Source organism: Carcharhinus amblyrhynchos, chromosome 20 (genome assembly GCF_965287045.1).
Source record: "Carcharhinus amblyrhynchos chromosome 20, sCarAmb.v2.hapA, whole genome shotgun sequence".
In the NCBI taxonomy this organism is placed as follows: Eukaryota; Metazoa; Chordata; class Chondrichthyes; order Carcharhiniformes; family Carcharhinidae; genus Carcharhinus; species Carcharhinus amblyrhynchos.
This window is the reverse complement of record NC_137343.1, coordinates 41023546-41045209: the sequence shown is the minus strand read 5'-3', so window position 1 is coordinate 41045209 and position 21664 is coordinate 41023546. Positions and strand designations below refer to the sequence as shown.

The window sequence follows — 21664 nt, the reverse complement described above, 5'->3', positions numbered from 1 at the left end:
TACCTGAACAAACGCCGGACTGTGGCGACTAGGGGATTTTCACAGTCACTTTATTGCAGTGTTAATGCAAGCCTACTTGTGACAGTAATACATAAAAAACCTAGTTGCTGGTTAGTTAAAAGCAAAATACTGGAATCTGAAACAAAAACAGAAAATTCTGGAAAATCTCAGCAGGTCTGACAGCATCTGTGGAGAGAGAAAAGAGACAACATTTTGAGTCTAGACAAGCCTGCCTCAGTGAGATGAGCAAGTGTAATTTGCTGGTTGGACCTGGCCAGCCCCATATTGGCAAAATGGGCACTAAGTGAAAACCTCTTTCAGGGGGTTCCTATGGTCATCTCCACAGCAGGATAAAGTCATGGAAACAGAATGCTACAGTGCAGAAGGAGGCCATTCAGACCATCAAGTCTGCACCCATCACGATCCCACCCAGGCCCTATCCCCTTAACCCCATCTATTTACCCTGCTAATCCCCCTGAAACTAAGGGGCAATTTACCACGGCCAATAAGCCTAATCATATTCCAGAGCATTGCTCCTTGTCTTACAGTGGGCTGTAGTTAGCCGGTTGCTGGACAAGGGGGATAAATAAATAAAGGAGTGAGTGAGAAAGTAGGCCCGGTTGCTAGGACACGGCCAGGTCGCTTAACGACGCCGCCGCGGGCGCGCTGCACGCCGGTCCGAAACAAAACGCAGCGGCAAAGGCCGGGACCCGATTCAGCGGTCGGACCAATGGGCGTGCGGAGCGGTGGCGGGCCGGCCAATGGGGATAGAGCAGGGGGGCGGGGCCTGTCCCCGGGAGACCGCTATGTGTGACGGTGCCCGGGGCACTGGCCGCTCTATTCGGCTGTACGGCAGGAGCGGCGAGCCGGTTGAGGAGAGCTCTGAGTGTACACTGCCCAGTCACTCATTCCCAGGCGGAGCATCATTAAAACAGTAAGAGTTCACACATTGGGGGTGGGGGAATGTGCTTATAAAAAAAATCCGTTAAAGATACCGGAGAGGAAAGGAATTCCCCTGGGGTGAAGTGGGCGCGGTAAGGTAACGGTTGCAAGGTTTTTTTTTCCTGTTCATTATTCAAAAAGCGTTTTGTTGGTCGGGGAGGAGGGAGGTAAAAGTACCCTTTTTCTTTTCAGAGGGAACGCGCCTCTTTATTTCGAGTGTGGTGGGAGATGTGCCGATGTGTTGGTCTTTGGGCGGGAGGGAGATGCTGCCTTGTTGTAATCCACGCTGCGAGTGAAGGGCGGCAGGGGGTGTGAGTGAGTGAGACAGACACGCACTGGCCCGGCGTGAGCCTGCCAACCCCACCGGGCCTGGGGCAAACCTTCTCCCACTCCCACCATCCCTCCCCTCATTTCTCTCCACCAAATCCCCCTCCTCCCCCCACCCCCCATTTCTCTCGACTGCACACACTGCCCAAACCCCCCCCTCCCCCCACCCCGCACTTCGCTGGAGTCAAGGTTGTACAGAATAGAGGTAAGCGATTACCTTTGTAAAGATTTTCGCGGGCTTTGTAACGGTATTTCTGCTTTAAAAAAAGTTAGACAAGAAGTGGGCCGTGGGGCTCTTTGGAAAGGGGATTGCTTTACCGCGCAAAGTTTAAAAGGAGAATTGCTGTAGACAGCGGAGTGAGAGGGAAGCAGAGTGAGCTGTAAGGGCTTTGTATCACAGGGCTTGGGAGAAAAGGACCAGGTAAGTTTAAATTCTTAACTGTGTTTAGACATCACTAAGAGACTGTGATGGAGGGGGCATGTGATGTGCTGTTTCTGTAGGGTGTGGGAGCTGGTGGACCCCAAGGTCCTGCCCAGTGACCATGTCTGCAGTAAGTGCTGGTTGCTTGAGCTCCAGCTGGAAGTAGATGAACTGAACTCTGAGCTTCAGACACTGAGGCTCATCAGGGAGAGGGAGTGTAAACTGGATAATGGGGTACAAGAGATTCACACCCCCTAGACTGGCTAACTGAGGGTCAGGAACAAGGTGGTGCTGCTGAGGGGAGGCAGGTGGGGGGACCCAAAGGCCTCAGCCTCTCAAGCTGCACAACAGGTTTGAGATTCTTGCTCCCGGTGTGGACAAGAATGAGGGCTGTAAGGTTGATGAGCAAACTGCCCACAGTACAGTGGTGCAGACACAGGACAGAGAGGAAGAAGTAATGAGGAATGTAGTGGTAATTGGGGATAGTGTGGTTAGGGGTATAGGTACTGTCCTTTGTCACAATGATAAAGAATACAGAAGGGTGTGTTGTCTGCCTGGTGCTCAGGTCCAGGATGTCTCATCTGGAGTGGGAGGGTGAGAATCCAGTTGTTGTGGTGCATGTGGGTGCCAATGACAGGCAAAATGGGAACTAAGGATCTGCAGAGGGAGTATGCAAAGCTGGGAATCAAATTAAAAAGCAGAACTGACAAGGTGATTATTTCTGGATTACTACCTGAACCACGTGCAGGTGGGTGTAGGGTAAATAGGATTAAAGAGATGAATGGGTGGTTCAGGGATTGGTGTGGGAGGAATGGGTTTGAATTTATGGGGCATTGGCACCAGTATTGGGGCAGATGGGATGGTCTTTGTCTGAACTGTGCTGGGACTAGAGTCCTGGCAAATTGTTTAACTAGGACTGTAGATAGGGCTTTAAACTAAGTGCAGGGGTGGGAGACTTTAAAATATCTAAAGTTAAAGAGAGGGTTCAGGCATGGGAAAATGTTGATGTCCCAATAATAAAGGGAGTAGGGGGCATGAGAAAGGTTGGTAGTGTCCCTTCAAATAGGGTCCAGACAAAGGCTGGGATAAAGACACTTTACCTGAATGCACGAAGCATTCGGAACAAAGTGAATGAGCTGGTGGTGCAGATCAGCACAAATGGATATGATCTGGTGGCCATTATGGAAACGTGGTTGCAGGGTGACAGGGACTGGGAGCTGAATGTCCAGGGGTATTAAGTGTTTAGGAAGGATAGACAGGAGGAAAAAGGGGTTGTGGTAGCTCTGCTGATTTAACGATAATGTCAGGGCGGTAGTAAGGGAAGATATAGGCTCCAAAGAGCAGAACGTGGAATCGTTGTGGGTGGAGATAAGGAACTGTAAGGGGAGGAAGATGCTGGTGGGTGTGGTCTATAGGCCCCCAAATAATAACTTAGAGGTGGGGTGGGCTTTAACAAACAAATAAATGATGCATGCAGAAATGGAGCAGCAATAATTATGGGGGATTTCAATCTGCATATTGATTGGTTGACCCAAGTCGGACGTGGTGGGCTTGAGGAAGAGTTCTTGGAATGCTGTCGGGATAGTTTACTTGAACAGTGTGTGACGGAACCAACGAGGGAGCGAGCATCTTAGATCTGGTGTTATGTAATGAGGCAGGAAGAATGAGGGATCCTCTTGGGACGAGCGATCATTGTATGGTTGAGTTTTTGATGCAGGTGGAGGATGAGAAAGTAGGGTTCCAAACATGTGTCCTCTGTTTGAACAGAGGGGAGTACAATAGGATGAGAGTGGAATTGGCAAATGTAGATTGGGGACGCAGATTGGTTGGTAGGACTGCTGAGGAACAGTGGAGGATCTTTTAAGGAGATCTTTTTCGGTGCTCAGCAGAAATATATTCTGATGGCAAAAGGAATGTAGGAGAAGGGATAACCAGCTGTGGTTATCGAAGGAAATAAAGTACTATTAAATTAAAAGCTGATGTGTTCAGAGTGGCTAAAAGTAGTGGACGATTAGATTGTTGATTTTTAAACCTTTCCCAAAGAATGACTAAGAAGTTAATAAAGGAAGGATAGTCTATGAAGCTAAACTAGCACTGAAAATGAAAAACGACTAAGAGTTTTTACAAATATATAAAGAGGAGGAGGCTGGCTAGAGTGAATGTTGGACCCTTAGAGGATGAGAGGGGGGATTTAGTAGTGGGAGATGAGGAAATGGCAGAGGCCTTAAATAAGTTTTTTGCCTTGGCCTTCATGGAGGAGGATGCGAATAGTTTGCCGGATATTAAAGATAGAAGGATGGTAGGAGTTGAGGGCCTGAATGCGATTACTGTCACTAGAGAGCTAGTGCTTGATGGACTGACGGTGGACAAGTCCCCAGGACTGGATGGAATGCATACCAGGGTTCTGAAAGAAATGGCAGAGGTGATAGTGGATGCCTTAGTGATTATTTACCAAAATTCGCTGGATTCTGGGGAAGTGCCGGAAGATTAGAAAACGGCTAATGTTACGCTGCTGTTTAAAAAAGGTAGCAGACAAAAGGCAGGGAATTATAGGCCGGTTAGTTTAATGTCTGTAGTTGGAAAAATGCTTGAATTCGTCATCGAAGAAGAAATAGCGAGGCACCTGGAAAGGAATGGTTTGATAGAGCAGACGCAGCATGGATTCGTTAAGGGGAAGTCATGTTTGCCAAATTTATTGGATTTCTGAGGATGTGACTAGTGCGGTAGACAGAGGGGTACCGGTGGATGTGGTGTTTCTCGCTTTTCGAAAGGCGTTTGATAAGGTGCCTCACAAAAGGTTGCGCCAGAAGGTTAGGGTGCATGGAGTTGGGGGTAAGGTGTTAGTGTGGACAGAGGATTGGTTGTCTGGTAGGAGGCAGAGTTGTTATCAATGGGTGCTATTCTGATTGGTGGTTGGTGACCAGTGGAGTGCTGCAGGGATCAGTGCTGGGGCCTCAGCTATTTACCACTTGTATAGATGTTCTGGAGAAGGGGGCTGTGTGGAGGGTGACGAAATTTGCTGATGACATGAACATGAGTGGAAAAGCAAATTGTGTGGATGGTGTGGAAAGTCTGCAGGGGGATCTGCATAGGCTGAGTGAGTGGGCAAGGACCTGGCAGATGGAGTACAATGTTAGCAAGTGTGAGGTTATCCACTTTGGTAGAAATAATAGGAGGGATTACTATTTAAAGGGCGAAAAGCTGTAGCATGCTACAGTGCAGAAGGACCTGGAGGTCCTTGTGCATGAGTCACTAAAACCCAGTCTGCAGGTGATCAAGAAGGCAAATAGAATGCTGGCCTTTATTGCAAGCGGGATAGAATATAAAAGCAGGGAGGTCTTGCTGCAACTGTACAGGGTACTGGTGAGGCCGCAGCTGGAGTACTGGTCGCTGTACTTGCGCAAGGATATATTGGCCTTGGAGGGAGTGCAGAGGAGGTTCACTAGGCTGATACCAGAGATGAGGGGGTTGGACTATGAAGAGGGACTAAATAGACTGGGTCTGTACTCGTTAGAGTTTAGAAGGATGAGGGGAGATCTTATAGAGACACATAAGATAATGAAGGGGATGGATAGGGTAGAGGTGGAGAGATTCTTCCTGCTTAGAAAGGATAGCAGGACCAGAGGGCACAGCCTCAAGATAAGTGGGTGGGGGGGGGTGCAGTTTAGATCAGAGTTGAGGAGGAACTTCCTTACTCAAAGGGTGGTGAATCTCTGGAATTCCCTGCCTGTTGAAGTGGTGGAGGCTACCTTGCTAAATATATTTAAGACACAGGTAGATAGGTTTCTGATAGGGGAATTAAGGGTTATGGGGAGAAAGCAGGAAAGTGGAACTGATCCATCTCAGATCAGCCATTATCTTATTGAATGGCAGGGCAGGCTCGAAGGGCTAGATGGCCTACTCCTGCTCCTATTTCTTCTTAAAACCTTTCTTCCCCCCCCCCCCCCCCCCAATTCCACTCCAGCTGCCTCCACTCTCCCCATCTGCAATACAAACAAACAATGAAACGTTTTTCCAGAGAGATGCATAAAAAGGAGTAATGCTGGGGAGAGTTTTAGTTTTAGGGGTGGGAGTTTGAGCTTGTCACTAGACAACACAGTAGCTTATATCGAGAGTGCCTTCGAACATGCCAAAGTTTGCTCAAACAAAATTTGACACTGTCAACTAAGGCAGCTATTATGGCATATTGATTTAAAGTAGTGGTAGATATTTAAAAAGCATGTTAAAAGACACAATGGATAAAATTCCAGAGTTTGTAAGCTAATAATGCTGGAGGAATTTAAAATGTTGGGAAATGGGATAGATTGGAATGAATTTTAAGGGGATAAAGATTTGAACCATTTAAAGAATTTTAATGTTTTTTTTAAATAATTTATAACTAGGTAAAAGCAAAATACTGCAGATGCTGGAATATCCCAGCAGGTCTGATGGCATCTTTGGGGAAAATAGAGCCAACATTGAGTCTCTGACCCTTTCAGAGCTGTGAAAGTCATCTAGACTCAACGTTGGTTCCATTCTCTTTCTCCACAGATGCTGTCAGGCCTGCTTGAGTTTTCCAGTACTTGTGTTGGATATTTATAACTATATATAACTAATTCTCCCTGTCCAATGGAGCATTAAGTAGTTCAGAGCACAAAAATCATTTGGGAAATAAACACTACTGTTCTTCTCTTAGATGTCATCCCTTCAATGTATTTTTTGGTTTGGTTCAGTTCAATTCTGGATCCATTCAGTTGTTTGACTCTTTTTGTAATTAACATTTTTGGTCTCTGCCAGGTAAAACCATGTCTGAAAGAAAAGCTGTAATTAAAAATGCTGACATGTCTGAAGACATGCAGCAGGAAGCTGTGGAATGTGCTACCCAAGCACTAGAGAAATACAACATTGAAAAAGACATTGCAGCTTACATCAAGAAGGTGAGAGCATTGCTACTTCAGTTATGATGCACTACAGGCCAATTGGGTTGGATTGAATATTGTTGAGCTGGCCTTTTCCACCCTGCAGATATACTGCTTATGATTTGGAGTGAAAGCCCAACCCCATCTGATGTAGTAACAATGCAGTCAAATGTACTGGAATTGAATTTAGCATTTTAAGAGCCAGTGTTACAATGCTGAATTGTCCTGTACCCAGCTGAACTTGATTATCATTTCTCCTGACTTTTTAGACAGGAAGTAACAACCTTTATGCATTCATGAGTCCTGGATCCTTTCTATCCTCTGGGTGAAAATGTCTTTTCCTCATTTTCCCCCCTTAAATCACCTTAATCTATTCCTCTACCAAAGGAAATTTTTGCCCACTCTAAGCAGACTGAGAAGATTCCTCAGCCTCCTCTTCCAAGGAAAACATCCCAGCCTATCCAGTCTTTCCTTGTGCCTGAAACATCCTTGTAAATCTCTTCCATACCGTGCAATACAATTAAATCCTTTCTGTAATGTGACCAGTAAACTGTAAAGGCTACTCAAGTTATGGCCTAAGTAGTGTTCTGTACAGCTCCATCATAACCTCTATTCTTTCATTGGCCAAGGAAAATATTCTTTAAGCCATTTTGACTGCCTCATGAACCTGTTTTGCTACCTTCAACAATGGACACATGCTAATTTCCCTTTCTTCTCCACATCCATGTCCTCACATTTATTAGGTACTCCTTTGCATTTTGACGTCCACCAAATGTCACCTCATTTCTCCAGACTGAATTCAGTTTCTGTCCAGTTTGATCAGTCTGCTGATATCTTTTCTCCTCACAACCAACTATGCTGCCAATTTGTGTAATGTGCAAACTTCATGTCCCTTATATTTAACATTTGATTTGAGGTTTGTATTTCAACTCAACTAGACTAAACCATGACAGTATACTGTTATCCAGTTATTGTAATAGGACTTTGTTGTTGCTGACAAATTATTCCAAATGGTGTTGTGAACAATTGTTCATGAACATGGTTCAAGATTATAGTGACACCACAGTAGTTGAAATATATAGTTATCAGTTCTAAAACTTATTGAATTTGAAAGCCTATATCAGTTCATTCATAGGACTTGGAAATAGCTGAAGGAAATGTGAAGTTTTTGCTAATGATTGTTATCTACACTGTTATCTTTCAACAGATGTTAATACATGAATAAACTGGTATTTGTGCATCTTCACTGCAGGGGTCTACTCACACATTGGAAGCACTAGTAGCTCTATTGAGTTTAATAGAATCATAACAATAAAGCCATTTGACCCACAGTCTGTACTGGTGTTTTATCCATAATGAATCTTGCAGCTTTTGTCTCCATCTCCTGCCCACTCCTGGTTAATAGTCTCCATTTGCAATCAATCATTGTAATAAAGTAATACATTTCCACAATTAAACTACTCAATAAATGTTTCTAACCTCTTCCAAACCTTTTTGGACTTTCAATTTTGTAGGCTTACTCCCACCTGGTCAACCTGTGGGAACAACCTTTAATCTCAACTTTTACCACGTCATAGTTGGTAACAGTGAATTTTTTGTTTTCTCAGATTCTCGTACACATAGTCCCAAGTAGCCCAAAGATCTACGAAGCTTCACACTTTTGAATTCAATGCCATTAATTGAAAATGTCAAATTGTGCACACCTTTAATGGTGTAATCTATACATAAGTCCTTTTGCTTCTGTGCTCTGCCTCTTTCACTATTGCTTCAAAATTACCCCACTACACAATGTTCTGCATTAAACTTCACTAAACAGCTGTCTATCCATCCTGTCACAGTTGCGATGTGCTTTTTGCAAATGGAGTCTCAAATTGCAGTTACAGCATTGAAATCTGTTAATTGGCTGTCTTGTTAATACTAAACCCTCAGTCTTATCTTTGAACATTTGAGATTTAAAAAGGGATAATTCAGTAACATTTTTGTCCTCCAGACAAATATACTGAATTTATTATCTGATTTAGTAGGCCTATAACAAAGTAATCTTGATAATACATCATTCAGAAGGCTTTGTTGCATAAGAAGAATTAACTTAGCATTACTATTCAAAATGATGCTAGATAGTTCAGAATATATTCCAGTACTCCGATCCACTAAGTAGAAAAGTTACTGGATCTGAGGTGAAGAGGAGTAATTGTGCATGTCTTTTTTTGGGCATCTTAATATTGAGCATGGAAATGAAGCAACCTATTCAATTTTACTTGGGCTGCTAGTTCTTGCAAGAGCAAGAAAGATTAACATCTAGGATGCAGTAATGATTCAAAATGAACACTATTTTCATATTGCTTATGGAGTTGTTTTAATGTAGCTAATTTACTAAAATTCTTAATTTGTTTTTCAGGAATTTGACAAGAAGTATAATCCCACATGGCACTGTATTGTGGGTAGAAACTTTGGCAGCTATGTGACTCACGAAACAAAACACTTCATCTATTTCTACCTGGGCCAGGTGGCCATCCTCCTTTTTAAATCTGGCTGAAGAGGATGAACAATTTGGTTTCAAATGCAGTTGATCCAAGTAAAAGACTATAAATAAAATTTGTTTTTGACCAACCTCCAAAAGGGAAACATGAGGAAGAATGTGTCCAGTGTAATTTCCAGCATGGTGAATCCAAATTTCAAGCTGCTTTCTTTCCTCATCCCACCCCACCAAGTCCTCCTACAAAGGGTCACTGTTTTCTGGTGACTTGTATTTATTTTCTGTCTTAATTTCCAACATTTCCAATTCAATAAACAAGTTTTGATACCACTTCTTGTCAGTTGCATGTTTTTAGGCTTGCATTCTGCTGGATAGTTTCATTGTCTTTGTATGTTCATTATTCTTCCCTCCCATACTAATTTAGAATTAACAACAAAGTTGCTGATTGCCTTCATAAATTTGAACTGTGGATACAGCCCATAAATGAATAGATCATCTGGCCAAGTTTTACAGGTGAGACTTGCTTACAAATAAGAGCTAAATTACTTATTCTTGGTTATCTCTATAAACATTAGATGTTCAGTGATTGAGTAGGAGTGAAAGGCACAATAATGCAGCAACTGTAAGAAGCCTGATGCTACAGGGCTGTTGGGTCTATAGCTGCATCTTTGTGTAATGGCTGTATCTTCACCCTATTGCAGCTCACCTAAACTGGAGCAGTGCAAAGGACTGAGGACTCTGCTCCCAGCAAGAGTGCTTGTGAATTACCTGCTCCTAGCCAGCTGGAACAACATTGTCCCTCTGCACATGAACTAAATGGAAAGCAAAGCTACCTTCTGCCTGGTCTAGATACAAGAATTCTATTTGTTATCCAATAACTTGCTAGAAAGTATAATGAATAACAGGGATATGATAATGATGCCACTGGTTTGATTGCCATTGTTATGTATCTAAATACATCTCATAGTTCTTTAGCTATGTTAATTGCATTCATATTGTACATTTAACAAGGTAACCAAGTCTGAGGTATGTCAAAAATGGACCATTAACTAGAAGCATAACTAAAAAGGATTCTAAAGCTGGGAATGCATACTACAGATAGTGGAATGGTAATTTTCAGTAGAGTGGAAGGCATGTAGGGCAAGAGGTAGGTTAATGACTTAAGAATTTTGAATCCAGTGAAGAGTCTGATAGAGACTTGAAAGGTTTTGAATAATGGGATTGCTGGACATGTAATCAAATACAGGAAGCTGGTGGAAAAAGATGTAGATCCTAGAGGAGATGAAAGGATGAGATCACTGAAGTGCAAATGAGCCCAACTATCACATCAATTACAGCTTTAGAATATTTAGTTTTCTCCATCAAAATGGGATGCCATGACAGTAGCCTTACTGAAATATTGCCATCATCACTATCCTTTTATGCAGCTTCAAAAATTGAATAAAATGCATCACTACATTCAAATGCAAACATAGCCTATTCATAGTGACATTTGCTGTCCAATTGTGAATGTAAAAAGTGGTACGAGTTAGTCATATTCCACTTACAATGTAACATAATCTGCAGTCTGGCTAGATGTATTTTATTACAAAGGCAACAAAAGCTTGGCAGGAGGAAATCGTATCCATCTTGGAACAGGTCATGCTGTGAGGCTGAAATATTGATCATACACTTCATGTTAATGAATTAATGCACATTTAAAGCAATTTGTGGCACTAATAGTAGTATCACCAAGGTACACTAACTTTGACTTTCACTGTCAAGTACACAGGCCAGAATCAAGGCATTTGGACAATGTCAGTACAACAACATGTTTTGTTCATCCTGATCTCAAGATCAGATCACTGATGAATACAGACTAAAATTACTTGGCCTATCAAGTTGCCAGAGATCTTCCATCATTAAATTGACAATGATTTGGTGGCTTTTGTTTGCACACTAAAGATGTGTTCTCTAGCAATACTAAATACTATCTGCCATATTAACTTATTCTGTGGTTTGTGTGACAATAGTTTATATAACATCTTGGGGCATGCAACCTAAACAAATAAAGCTTTGGATTTTGTCTTCTTAGTCTGCACAGTGCCACCACTCCATTTCTGATAGAGGTAACTATTTTATGGGGTAGGATTCCTATCTAGCCCTGAGATGTATCTGGATCTTGACTACATCAGGTGTATGATTACCAGGATTTGTCAAGAAAGTTGTACCTTTGCAGAAGAGACATGACTTTTTTAAAAGCAGTGAGCCAATATCCTCTCACCAACGTAAATGCAACACACTATGGATGCTAGAAATAACTGAAAAATGCTGCAAATACTCAGTAAGTCATCCTGTATGACATGAAAAATAAAAGGTGAATGTTTCAGCCTTTCCTGAAACATGAACTATCTCCACAAATTCTGCCTCCTCTGCATATTTCAATGGTGAGACAGAGTACAGGAAAGAGGAATTGGGTGAACTGGTGTGACAACAATAATTTCTTCCTCAATGTCAACAAAACAAAGATTGTCATTGACTTCAAGCAACGTAGTGGAGGATATGTTCCTGTCTACATCAATGAGGACAAAATAGAAATGAGAGCTAGTGTCCAGATCACCAACAACCTGTCCTGGGTCCCACCACACTACTATTATAGTTGAGAAACTAGAGGCATTGGTGAGCCTTCTTAGAAGACTAAAGGAAATTTGGCATGTCTGCTATGACTCACAGATGCACCATAGAAAGCATTCTTTCTGGTTGCATCACAGCTTGGGATGGCTCCTGCTGTGTCCAAGACTGCAAGAAACTACAAAGGGCTGTGAATGAAGCCCAGTCCATCCCACAAACCAGCCTCCCAACCATTGACTCAGTCTACACTTTGTGCTGCCTTGGAAAAGCAGCCAGCATAATTAAAGCCCCCCATGCACCCTGGCCATACTCCATCAGGAAAAAAGAGATACAAAAGTCTAGACATGTACCATCTGACTCAAGAACAGCTTCTTCCCTGCTGTTAGACCTTTTAAATGGACCTACCTTGCATTAAGTTGATCTTTCTCTACACCCTCACTGTGACTGTAGCACTACATTCTGCACCCTCTATGGATAGCACACAAACAATACTTTTCACTGTATGTTAATACGTGACAACAATAAATCAATTCAGATGTTAACTACTTTTATCCCATATCCTCTATTGTTTCCTACTTGCCTTTGCTTTGTTCTTGAAGTATTTTAAAACCCACTCACTTTTTTTCTCTCCCCATTGCTTTCACCAGACTGGAATAGAGCAGCAATAACAACAATCTAACTTCTTGCCTATCCTCTCATTCAAGGACACCTGTTAAAATTAAAAAAAAATAATCACTGTGGACCAACAGAAATACGGCTCTGGTCTTTCTCCTGTTCTTTCAATTGACTACTGTCCATAAATTGAAGAAGTTAGTGGGGACTCATTGCAGTTTGTGATATGAGACAAGAAATGTTTAAACAACAGCATATGGAACACCAGTTGATATTGCAGGTCGTGAATGAATTGTTACTTTCCCATAAAGGGACACTAGTAAATTCTAGAAATGTTAAAGACTCCCACTTAATATCCGGTCTTAGAATCTCCACAGATAGGACTTTAAAACTAGTCTAATCCATGGAAAGTGCTGTCGAGATTTAATTTACAAAATATTTATGTCAAGCTGTAAATTCTTTTTTCACTTCAAGTCACTGAACAAAAGGAAGAAAACCAGCTTTAGAGGGAACTAGCTAAACAATTTGATACATCCTGCCCACATTCCGTTTCTTCTTAATTACCAGCAATTTGTATCCAGGCATTAAAATGTCTTGGCCCAAAATTAGAAAACACATTTGTTCAAGTCATTTGACAGAGGTCAGAGTTTTGAGCACTTTGAATGGTAACCTTGTTTCTGTGGCCATACCTCTGATTGGGAGGTCAGCTTAGACCAACTAATTTCAGCTAATGAATTTGCAACCTAAAAAGAAACTTAGATGATTTGACTGTGTGGCAGTACACTATTTAAGAAACAAAACATAAAAATGTCCACAATGCACTGTAGGTACAATATAGTTAAGGGAGAGGTGGCTTCATTATTTCAAAATCATAATTTTCTTCCCATCCTCTGCCTTGCAGGGCCACAGCAGTGGCTGCCTTTATTGGTGCCATCTTGCAGCCATTTAGGAGTAATTGAAAATACCTCCTTCCCCAGCACAAATAAAACAAAGCAATGTAGCTTCTGGCTCCTGTGTCAGTTACTTTTTCTCTATAATTAGAGGGAGGCTTGCTGCTAGGCATAAAACCTATTTGTTGGATGTCCAAAGAGGGAAGCACACAGAAAATAAGCTGAGCGGTGAGATATGCCCTCTCCTGTCTTGTGGACGTCACATTTACCCCCTACTTGTGGACCCTTATGTCAAAAGGGAGAAGACTGGCATTATGAATCACCTCTACTGTCAAGCTAACCTCACCCTATGTGTCTCATCATAAGAGTTACATGAAATGGATGGAAAATGTCATAAATTCTATTCATTTAACTGTTCCAGGTTAACTAAATTGTCTATTCACTTATAGGCCCAATTCTTGATATGATAGAACGTACATTCAGTCTGTTTAACACACAATCATGGGGTACATTTTTCTGTGACATGTAGAAGATTCACTCGACTGATTCCTGGGGTGGAAAGGTTATCCTATGAGGAAAGGTTGGATAGGCTAAGCCTGTACCTGTTGGGAGTTTAGAAGAATGAGAGGTGATCCTGAGAGTGCTTGACGTTAACTACTGAAAAGGATGTTTCCTCTTCCGGGAAACCCAAGAATTTATTGGACAGGGTTTGAAAGGGGTCACCCACTTATGGTTGATGAGATTTTTTTTCCTCTGACGATGGTGAGTCCCTTCCTCAGAAAGGCAAAGTAATTGAACATTAAGACTTAATTAAAATTCTTGAACAACAAAGGTGTCAAAAGGTATAGGGGGCAGGGAGGAAAGTGGAGTTGAGGCTGTATTCAAATCAGCCATCATCTTATTGAAGGGCAGAGCAGATCACATGGTCTGAAAGGCCTGTTCCTAATTCATATGTTTGTGTGCACATAAAGGCTTCGTGGTTAAATCCATGGCTCTCTCTCATTTACTTAGATACAAAGCATGAAGATTAGAAAGGGGATAAGGTTTTCTTACAGAAGGGATGTCTGCTGTGGAATCCAAATGAAATTTCTCGGGTCAAAACTCAAAACACAGCAAAATCTACTAAAGAAACCAAATTCCTGCACCAGAAACTATCTGAATGTTGCTAGATCGGTTCAGAATGTCGCATTATAGAGACAAGGGTGAAGCTCAGTGTCCCTCACGTCCAGGAAAGCACTTGACCTCTGCCAGTCATCACATGGGCACACAGATGAAGTTAGCAACTCAGCATGAGAAACAGAAAAAAAAATTACGAATCCAAATCTGAGGATTTCACATAGTGAATAGCGCAGCATTAGGACTACTGCAAACTCGTGTGCCATCATTCTACAACAACTTCCATTTACATTGTGCCTTTAAACTAGCAAACCATTCCAAGGCACTTGCCAGTTCACAGTTCAACTGGCTCTTCACAATTCTGTCCTGTATGCCGATTATTTTAACAGTTTACACTGTGGTAAGTTCTGCAGTCCCAATTATGTACAGGAATACAGCTAAATAACTCCTGACATTCTTATTTATTGATATGTTACACAGAAGCAAACATTAATAGTCTCTTATTTGTACAAGTAACCTAGAAATCCCAAAGAAATGGAATTCTTGTTTTTATTTAATTAAAAAGTGTATTTCTTGAGTACATCTCAGGTTTGGAAAGGTTATCTGCTATTCTTTGTGATTTGTGCAATGGCTAATGAGATTGTTAAGGTGGAGGCAGATTGACGGACTTATCGCGAATGACGAGTACTAAGGGGCAGAAAAAGACAATACTTGGAAGGTAGTCTCAAATACTAAACAAAAATAGTAATGAAAACATGTGTTTCTTATTTTTTGTCCTCTTCATAGTATTTTTCCAGACACTTGAGAAATAAAGTTGCTATCATTTTGCTAAGAACTATTGTGAACCGGGGTATTCATTTTACAGTGCACAGTAAGATCATTTCTACAAAGGCTACTTTCTAGAAACATTATCATGGGGCTACCAGTAAAAGACCCGCAAGTTTTCTAGAATCCTTTTGGATTATGTTTAGTCTTATAAGTTATTGCAATTATTTTATCTTATCTTCCCCAATCACAAGGGCATCAGGCCAGCCTAGAGAGTTATATGATAATAAAATCAACCACAATTAAATGCAGAGGAGGAATTAAATCCACATCGTTCATCACAATTACCTTTGATTACAAAAAAATCACAATGGTTCAATGGCAACAAGACAGTTGTTGCTGTATATGAAGCCCTTTGAAACATTCATTCAAGAAGTGTGTTGAAAGTATCATTCAAATCATTTTCACTTTTTAAAAAGACATGCATGTGCTCAATAGTATGCATCTTATGGTTTTAATTTTATGTCCATTTTGAAAATTCAACACAAATGCTGTTTTGCTTTTGCATTTAGAGAGCCTGATGGAAAAAATTGTATCATTTGGGAAGTTCAGCAATTATTTTTCAAAGATTTTTATAAAATGAAGCATTTTTACAGCAAATTATAATGATACATTTTAAAAGAAACAAAGGTAGTTAGAATGCCAATGAGCTAGGCATCAACACTGTTGGCCCAAAGACAAGTTTTTTTTGCCAGTCTCAGTTGTGAAAAACTTCACTTCTATTATGTTGGGAAGTCACTTAGCAGAGGCTTTTCACACAAGCCCATGCTTTTCTGCATGGAGAAACTCACATCAAGTATCAGATTTGCAGTAAAAATCTAATACACAGGCTTTCAACCAAAAGCTTAGGGTGCAGAAGACTGATTTACAAGTTATTTTGGTTCAAGTCAAGTATTAAGACATGGAGATTTGGGGAAAATGCAATATTTTATTACTTTGTACTGTTACATGAAGACAAGTTATACTTGAGTATATGCAAACTTAATTACTTTCTATATTCACTTTCTATTCAAAACATAAAGACAGCACATTTTGTTCCAGCCTTGACTCACTAAACATGAAGGATTAGAAAAATAAGGAAAATGCAAAAGATGATTATCACATAATTTACACTATCGTATAACTACATATTAGACAGTCAGCTCTGGAATACAAGGTGCAACCTATTACCTTACAGGAGTACCTGCTACTACCGAACTGGAGCGTCTATGCATAGCAAATCTGAATTTTACAACACATGGCCATCTTTAAAGAAAGATATGTCTGCTTGCTCCATGCTATTTGCTTCATTGTCATATTTTATAATCCAGAGAGTGCCTTTGATTTACAATTAAAGGCTTGTTGCCACATGTTCAATTAAAAGCTTCTATGACTACTAAATCATGCCTTGTGGGCTTGAGCTCCTTTGAAAGCTTAGAGGGCAATGCACCACATGGCATAGCACTAAGTTACATAGGTGTCAGACGTAAACATTTGTGGATAACTATACCAACAGTTACATCCATAAAAGCCTTTGGCCTGGGACAGTCTTGATCCTTATTAGTTATTCTGATGCTTTATGGAATATTGCATTTATCTGGTGGACTATTGTGCTTTTTAAATCGTTTTCTCAAATCATTAAAATTCAGCTGATCCCTAACCTGTTGTTTTTATGAATATTGATAGTCAAATCCGGAGGTTCACCCCTAAAAGCAAAACAAGGAGGTTAAAATTGCCAGAGAGCTGGAAGAGGGGAAGAATACTAGCGCTGGAGCATTCTTTGAGGAGACACTTACAAGTTGATATTAAAAAGCCTGTTGCTGATGGAGAGGCAGTGGAAACCCTTGACTGCTACCATCTAGAAAGATTAAGTTATTGCAATTATTTTCTCATCTTCCCCAATCACAAGGGCAGTAGATACTGGGAATACCACCAGTGGAAGTGCTTCTCCATCCCCATACTGACTTGGAAATATATCACGTTGTTTCACTGTTGCTGGGCCAAAATCCTGGAATTCCCTCCCCAATGGCACTATGGGTGTCCCTCAAAGATTAGAGGGATTCATGGCGGCAACTTACCACCATCTTCTGAAGCGAGCTAGGGATGGGCAATAAACTCTGGCCTAGCCAGCAACACCCATATCCCAAGAATAATTGGCTAATTAGCTCTTTGAAGAATTTACTATGCTACATACATAATTTGTATATAATTTAATTTTATTTGATCAATGGACAATTTAATATTCCTTTGGTATAAAACAGCATATTCACTAACTCAGCCACAAGAAAGTGCTGCAAAATGTACACAGCACACATTTTGGTTAGTTGTGTCACGTGGCCAGTGTTACATCTCAAAGGAAAATTCAGTTCTACCTTACTAGCAGATTAAGAATTTACATTACCCTTTCCACTCAAAATATGCCAAATCATTTAATTTGTTACAGACACTGACATTGCAACAATGACTACATGACATTGGCCGTAAAGCACTTGGATACGTTTGATGGTTATGGAAAGCGCTATGCAAAAAAAAAGGCCATTTTATTAAAGAGCAATCTGGTCAGGTAATCAGGACTTGTAGTGGGTGCTGTATTGGAACGGCAAAAGTATTTTCCACTTGAATTGAACTGTCACTTGAATACCACCAGAAAGGTGATGGACGGCAAGAATGTTCCAGGTGTATTTGCAAAAGTGCAAGCAACCTTTTGAAGGTTTAGTAACTAAATGCACCATATGATGTAGTATTAAACCACACCAAGTCTGGCCCTGTGTTGCTTTGATAAGCAGACTGAAGTTAAATCTTGCGTCACAAAGAAAAAAATCACATTGAATAATGCTGGGCAAGGACAAAAGAAAAGCTCTGGTAGAACAAAATGGACCTATATTCTCTGGTGTTCAGAAAAATGAGGGCAATCTCATTAAGATTGTACCTTTCAATTTAATAGAGCAAATGCTGAGACGTTGTTCAAGTCTAAAAATAGGGACCAGTGTCAAGATAAGAGGCTGGCCATTTAGACCTGAAAGTTCATCACTTAGTAGACTGATTATCTTCTGAAATTTTCTACTCCAGAAGATTGTCAATGATAAATTGAGCATTTGCAAGACTGAGATACATTTGACCACTGAGAACCAAAGGGTATAGGGATAGCAAAAGGGAAAGGCAAATGGAGTGGAGGAAGATTAGCTCTGAATGTGAAAGTAAGCTCCATGGGCTTTACCGTCACTCTTATTACACAAACAGGGTTTGTCAATTTTTGGCTGAATTGCTGTGCCACATTTCTCACCTTTAGTCACCTGGTACAGGGAGGGAATGGGTGTGGCAATCTGCAGGCAGGTCAGGTGATGTTCTGCTCCTGGGCCTGGAGCTACTCACAGGTCCGAGCGAGTTCAGCTCACAGGCAGCCAGATAACTGTCTTTTTCTTGTTGGTATCCCCGGAGGCATCAATGACATTCCAGGTGGTTTCCAACACAAGCTCAAAATCTTTTGGTGACCAATAGTCAATGCAAGATGTAATTATTTAACTGCCAGAAACAACATTATAGTTTGGAATGGTCAATTTCTTCAGTTCATGTTCAGATTAGTGGTGCCTCAATAAGAGGAGGCACTTGCTGTGTTGTCCCTCAGTTGCTAAAATAAAGATCTGCTTCAAAATGGAAAATTGATGTCTCATTGAAGCAATCTGATTCTACTGTATCACTGTCATTATTGTTTTAACAAAAGTCAGACTTAACTGTTTAACATAAGAAATAGGGTCTGGAATAGGTCCTGTTGCCTTTTGAGTTTGTTCCACCAAAATCATGGCTGATTTTCTATCTTACATCCACCCTTGCATATTATCCTTCAACTTCCTTCATACCCTTGACACTATAGTTAAGAAAGCCAACCAACACCTCTACTTTCTCAGAAGACTAAGGAAATTTGGCATGTCTGTTATGGCTTTCACCAGTTTTTACAGATGCATCATAGAAAGCATTTTTTCTGGTTGTACCACAGCTTGGTATGACTCCTGCTGTGTCCAAGACCGCAAGAAACTATAAAGGGTCATCATTTGGAATCAATGGGTGCTATTCTGTTGGCAGTTATTGACTAGTGGAGTGCCGCAGGGATCGGTGCTGGGGTCTCAACCGTTTACCAGTTACGTAGATGATCTGGAGGAGGGGGCTGAGTGTAGGGTAACGAAATTTGCTGATGACATGAAGATGAGTGGAAAAGCAAATTGCATGGAAGGTGCAGAGAGATCTGGATGGGCTGAGTGAGTGGGCGAGGACCTGGCAGATGGAGTATAATGTTAGCAATTGTGAGGTTATCCACTTTGGCAGAAATAATAGTAGGAGGGATTATTATTTAAAGGGCAAAAAGCCGCAGCATGCTACAGTGCAGAGGGACCTGGGGGTCCTTGTGCACAAATCGCAAAAACCCAGTCTGCAGGTGCAGCAGGTAATCAAGAAGGTGAATGGAATGTCGGCCTTTATAGCGAGGGGGATAGAATATAAAAGTATTCTGTACAAGGCACTGGTGAGACCGCAACTGGAGTACTGTGTGCAGTTTCAGTTGCCGCATTTGCAAAAGGATATAGTGGCCTTGGAGGGAGTGCAGAGAAGGTTCACTGGGCTGATACCAGAGATGAGGGGATTAGCCTATGAGGAGAGATTGAATAGACTGGGTCTGTACTCGGAGTTTAGAAGGCTGAGGGGGGGATCTTATAGAGACTTACAAGATAATGAAGGGGCTAGATAGGGTAGAGGTAGAGAGATTCTTCCCGCTTAGAAAGGATAACAGAACTAGAGGGCACAGCCTCAAAGGGGGGGGGGGGGGGGGGGGGGTGGAGGAGAGACAGTTTATATCAGAGTTGAGGAGGAACTTCTTCACTCAAAGGGTGGTGAGTCTCTGCCCATTGAAGTGGTGGAGGCTACCTCGCTGAATATATTTAAGTCACAGGTAGATAGGTTTCTGATAGACAGGGGAATTAAGGGTTATGGAGAGAAAGTGGAACTGATACACTTCAGATCAGCCATGATCTTGTTGTATGGCGGGGCAGACTCGAAGGGCTAGATGGCCTACTCCCGCTCCTATTTCTTATGTTCTTATGTTATGACATGAACAAAGCCCAATCCATCACTCAAACCAGCCTCCCATCCATCGACACTGCTGCTGCCTCCGCAAAGCAGCCAGCGTTATTAAGGACCTCACTCACCCTGGACTTTCTCTCTTCCACCTTCTTCTGTCGGGAAAAAGGAAGTCTCAGGTCACGAATAGCTGACTCAAGAACAGCTTCTTCCTGGCTGCCATTAGACTTTTGAATGGACCTATCTTGTATTAAGTTGATCATTCTCTACATCCTAGCTATGACTAACACTACATTCTGCACTCTCTCCTTTCCTTCTCTATGATCAGTATGCCTTGTCTGTATAGCGTGCAAGAAACAATACTTTTCACTGTATGCTAATACATATGACAATAATAAAATTAAATAGTACCCAAAAATCTACTGATCTCTGTTTTGCTAAGAACATATGAAATAAATTCAAAGGAGAGCTTTACTCCTAGATTGCTATTAAAACGTCTACCATTCTAATTAGTGAATGGTGGTAGCATCCAGTATCCATTTGTGCACAAAACATAATTTGAATGCCAGAACCAAGAATAAAACAAGAGTGGTGGTTATTGCTTTCCAATTGCGCAAATCCTCTACTGAAAGAAAGTTACTTTATTGTGATGTGACGACTGCATCAGAATCCTGCATACCCACACTGGCCAATTCACTATTGAGGGTCCCACCTCAGTTGTCCATAACACAACCCCACAATACATAACTTTTAGAACAGTCATTGGTTTATCCAGCACTCTGCATTCCTTTTAGCATCGATCAATGAATTAAAACAGAATCCACCCATAGACATTGTCCCCATTCCCCCTCCAATGTTCAGCTCAGTGGAACTGCCCTTACTTAGGTACCTGCCTGATAATAACGGGACCATCTTTAGTAATACATTTTCCTCCCACTCCATACATTCTGCTCAGGAGGATCCATCCTTGGCTCTTCCTCACTTAAGTGCTTCCTCAAGGAGACTTTGCAGACTAGGGTCAGCTTCCACACGTATTCTGATGACATCAGTTTTACCAGTCCAACATTCCTCCCATTGCCTCTGTACCAAACTGCTAAATTGGGCCTCCACGAGTTGGAAAGGAAACCTAAACAGGGAAATAGGCTGCTTGACCACATCCTACCCATCGAAAGAAATGTCTGTCTGCTAGAGAGCTGGCAGCAGTGAACACTGGATAGTCTGCAAGAGAGCTGGCAGCAGTGAACACTGGATAGTCTGTGTGAAGGCAGCATCCCAACTTTGTCATGAGGACAATCTCCAATCTGCTCTACTCAGAGCAGATCTCTCAGTCCAAAACAAAGTATCCACGAGGTAGAGAGCATTAACAGCCTCCAAAATGGTAAACCATCACAATACTAAACTACTGTTTGGTGTTTTTCAGTCTGTGTTACCAAATTTCCCCAGACATTTTAAATTGGGTTCATCTTAGGTGTCTACACTCTTCTTCCAAATCATAAGGTGT

The 21664-nt window shown here is 41.5% G+C and overlaps 1 protein-coding gene across 1 annotated transcript; it reads left to right on the top strand.

Annotated features, from left to right (window-relative positions):
- Positions 1 to 801: 801 nt before the first annotated feature.
- Positions 802 to 9394, top strand: LOC145355947 (dynein light chain 2, cytoplasmic-like). The gene is made up of 3 exons (XM_080208456.1): positions 802 to 934; positions 6467 to 6606; positions 8987 to 9394. Exons 2-3 carry the CDS (start codon positions 6475 to 6477, stop codon positions 9122 to 9124), a joined length of 270 nt encoding a protein of 89 aa, XP_080064582.1. The 5' UTR covers positions 802 to 934; positions 6467 to 6474; the 3' UTR covers positions 9125 to 9394.
- Positions 9395 to 21664: the final 12270 nt, after the last annotated feature.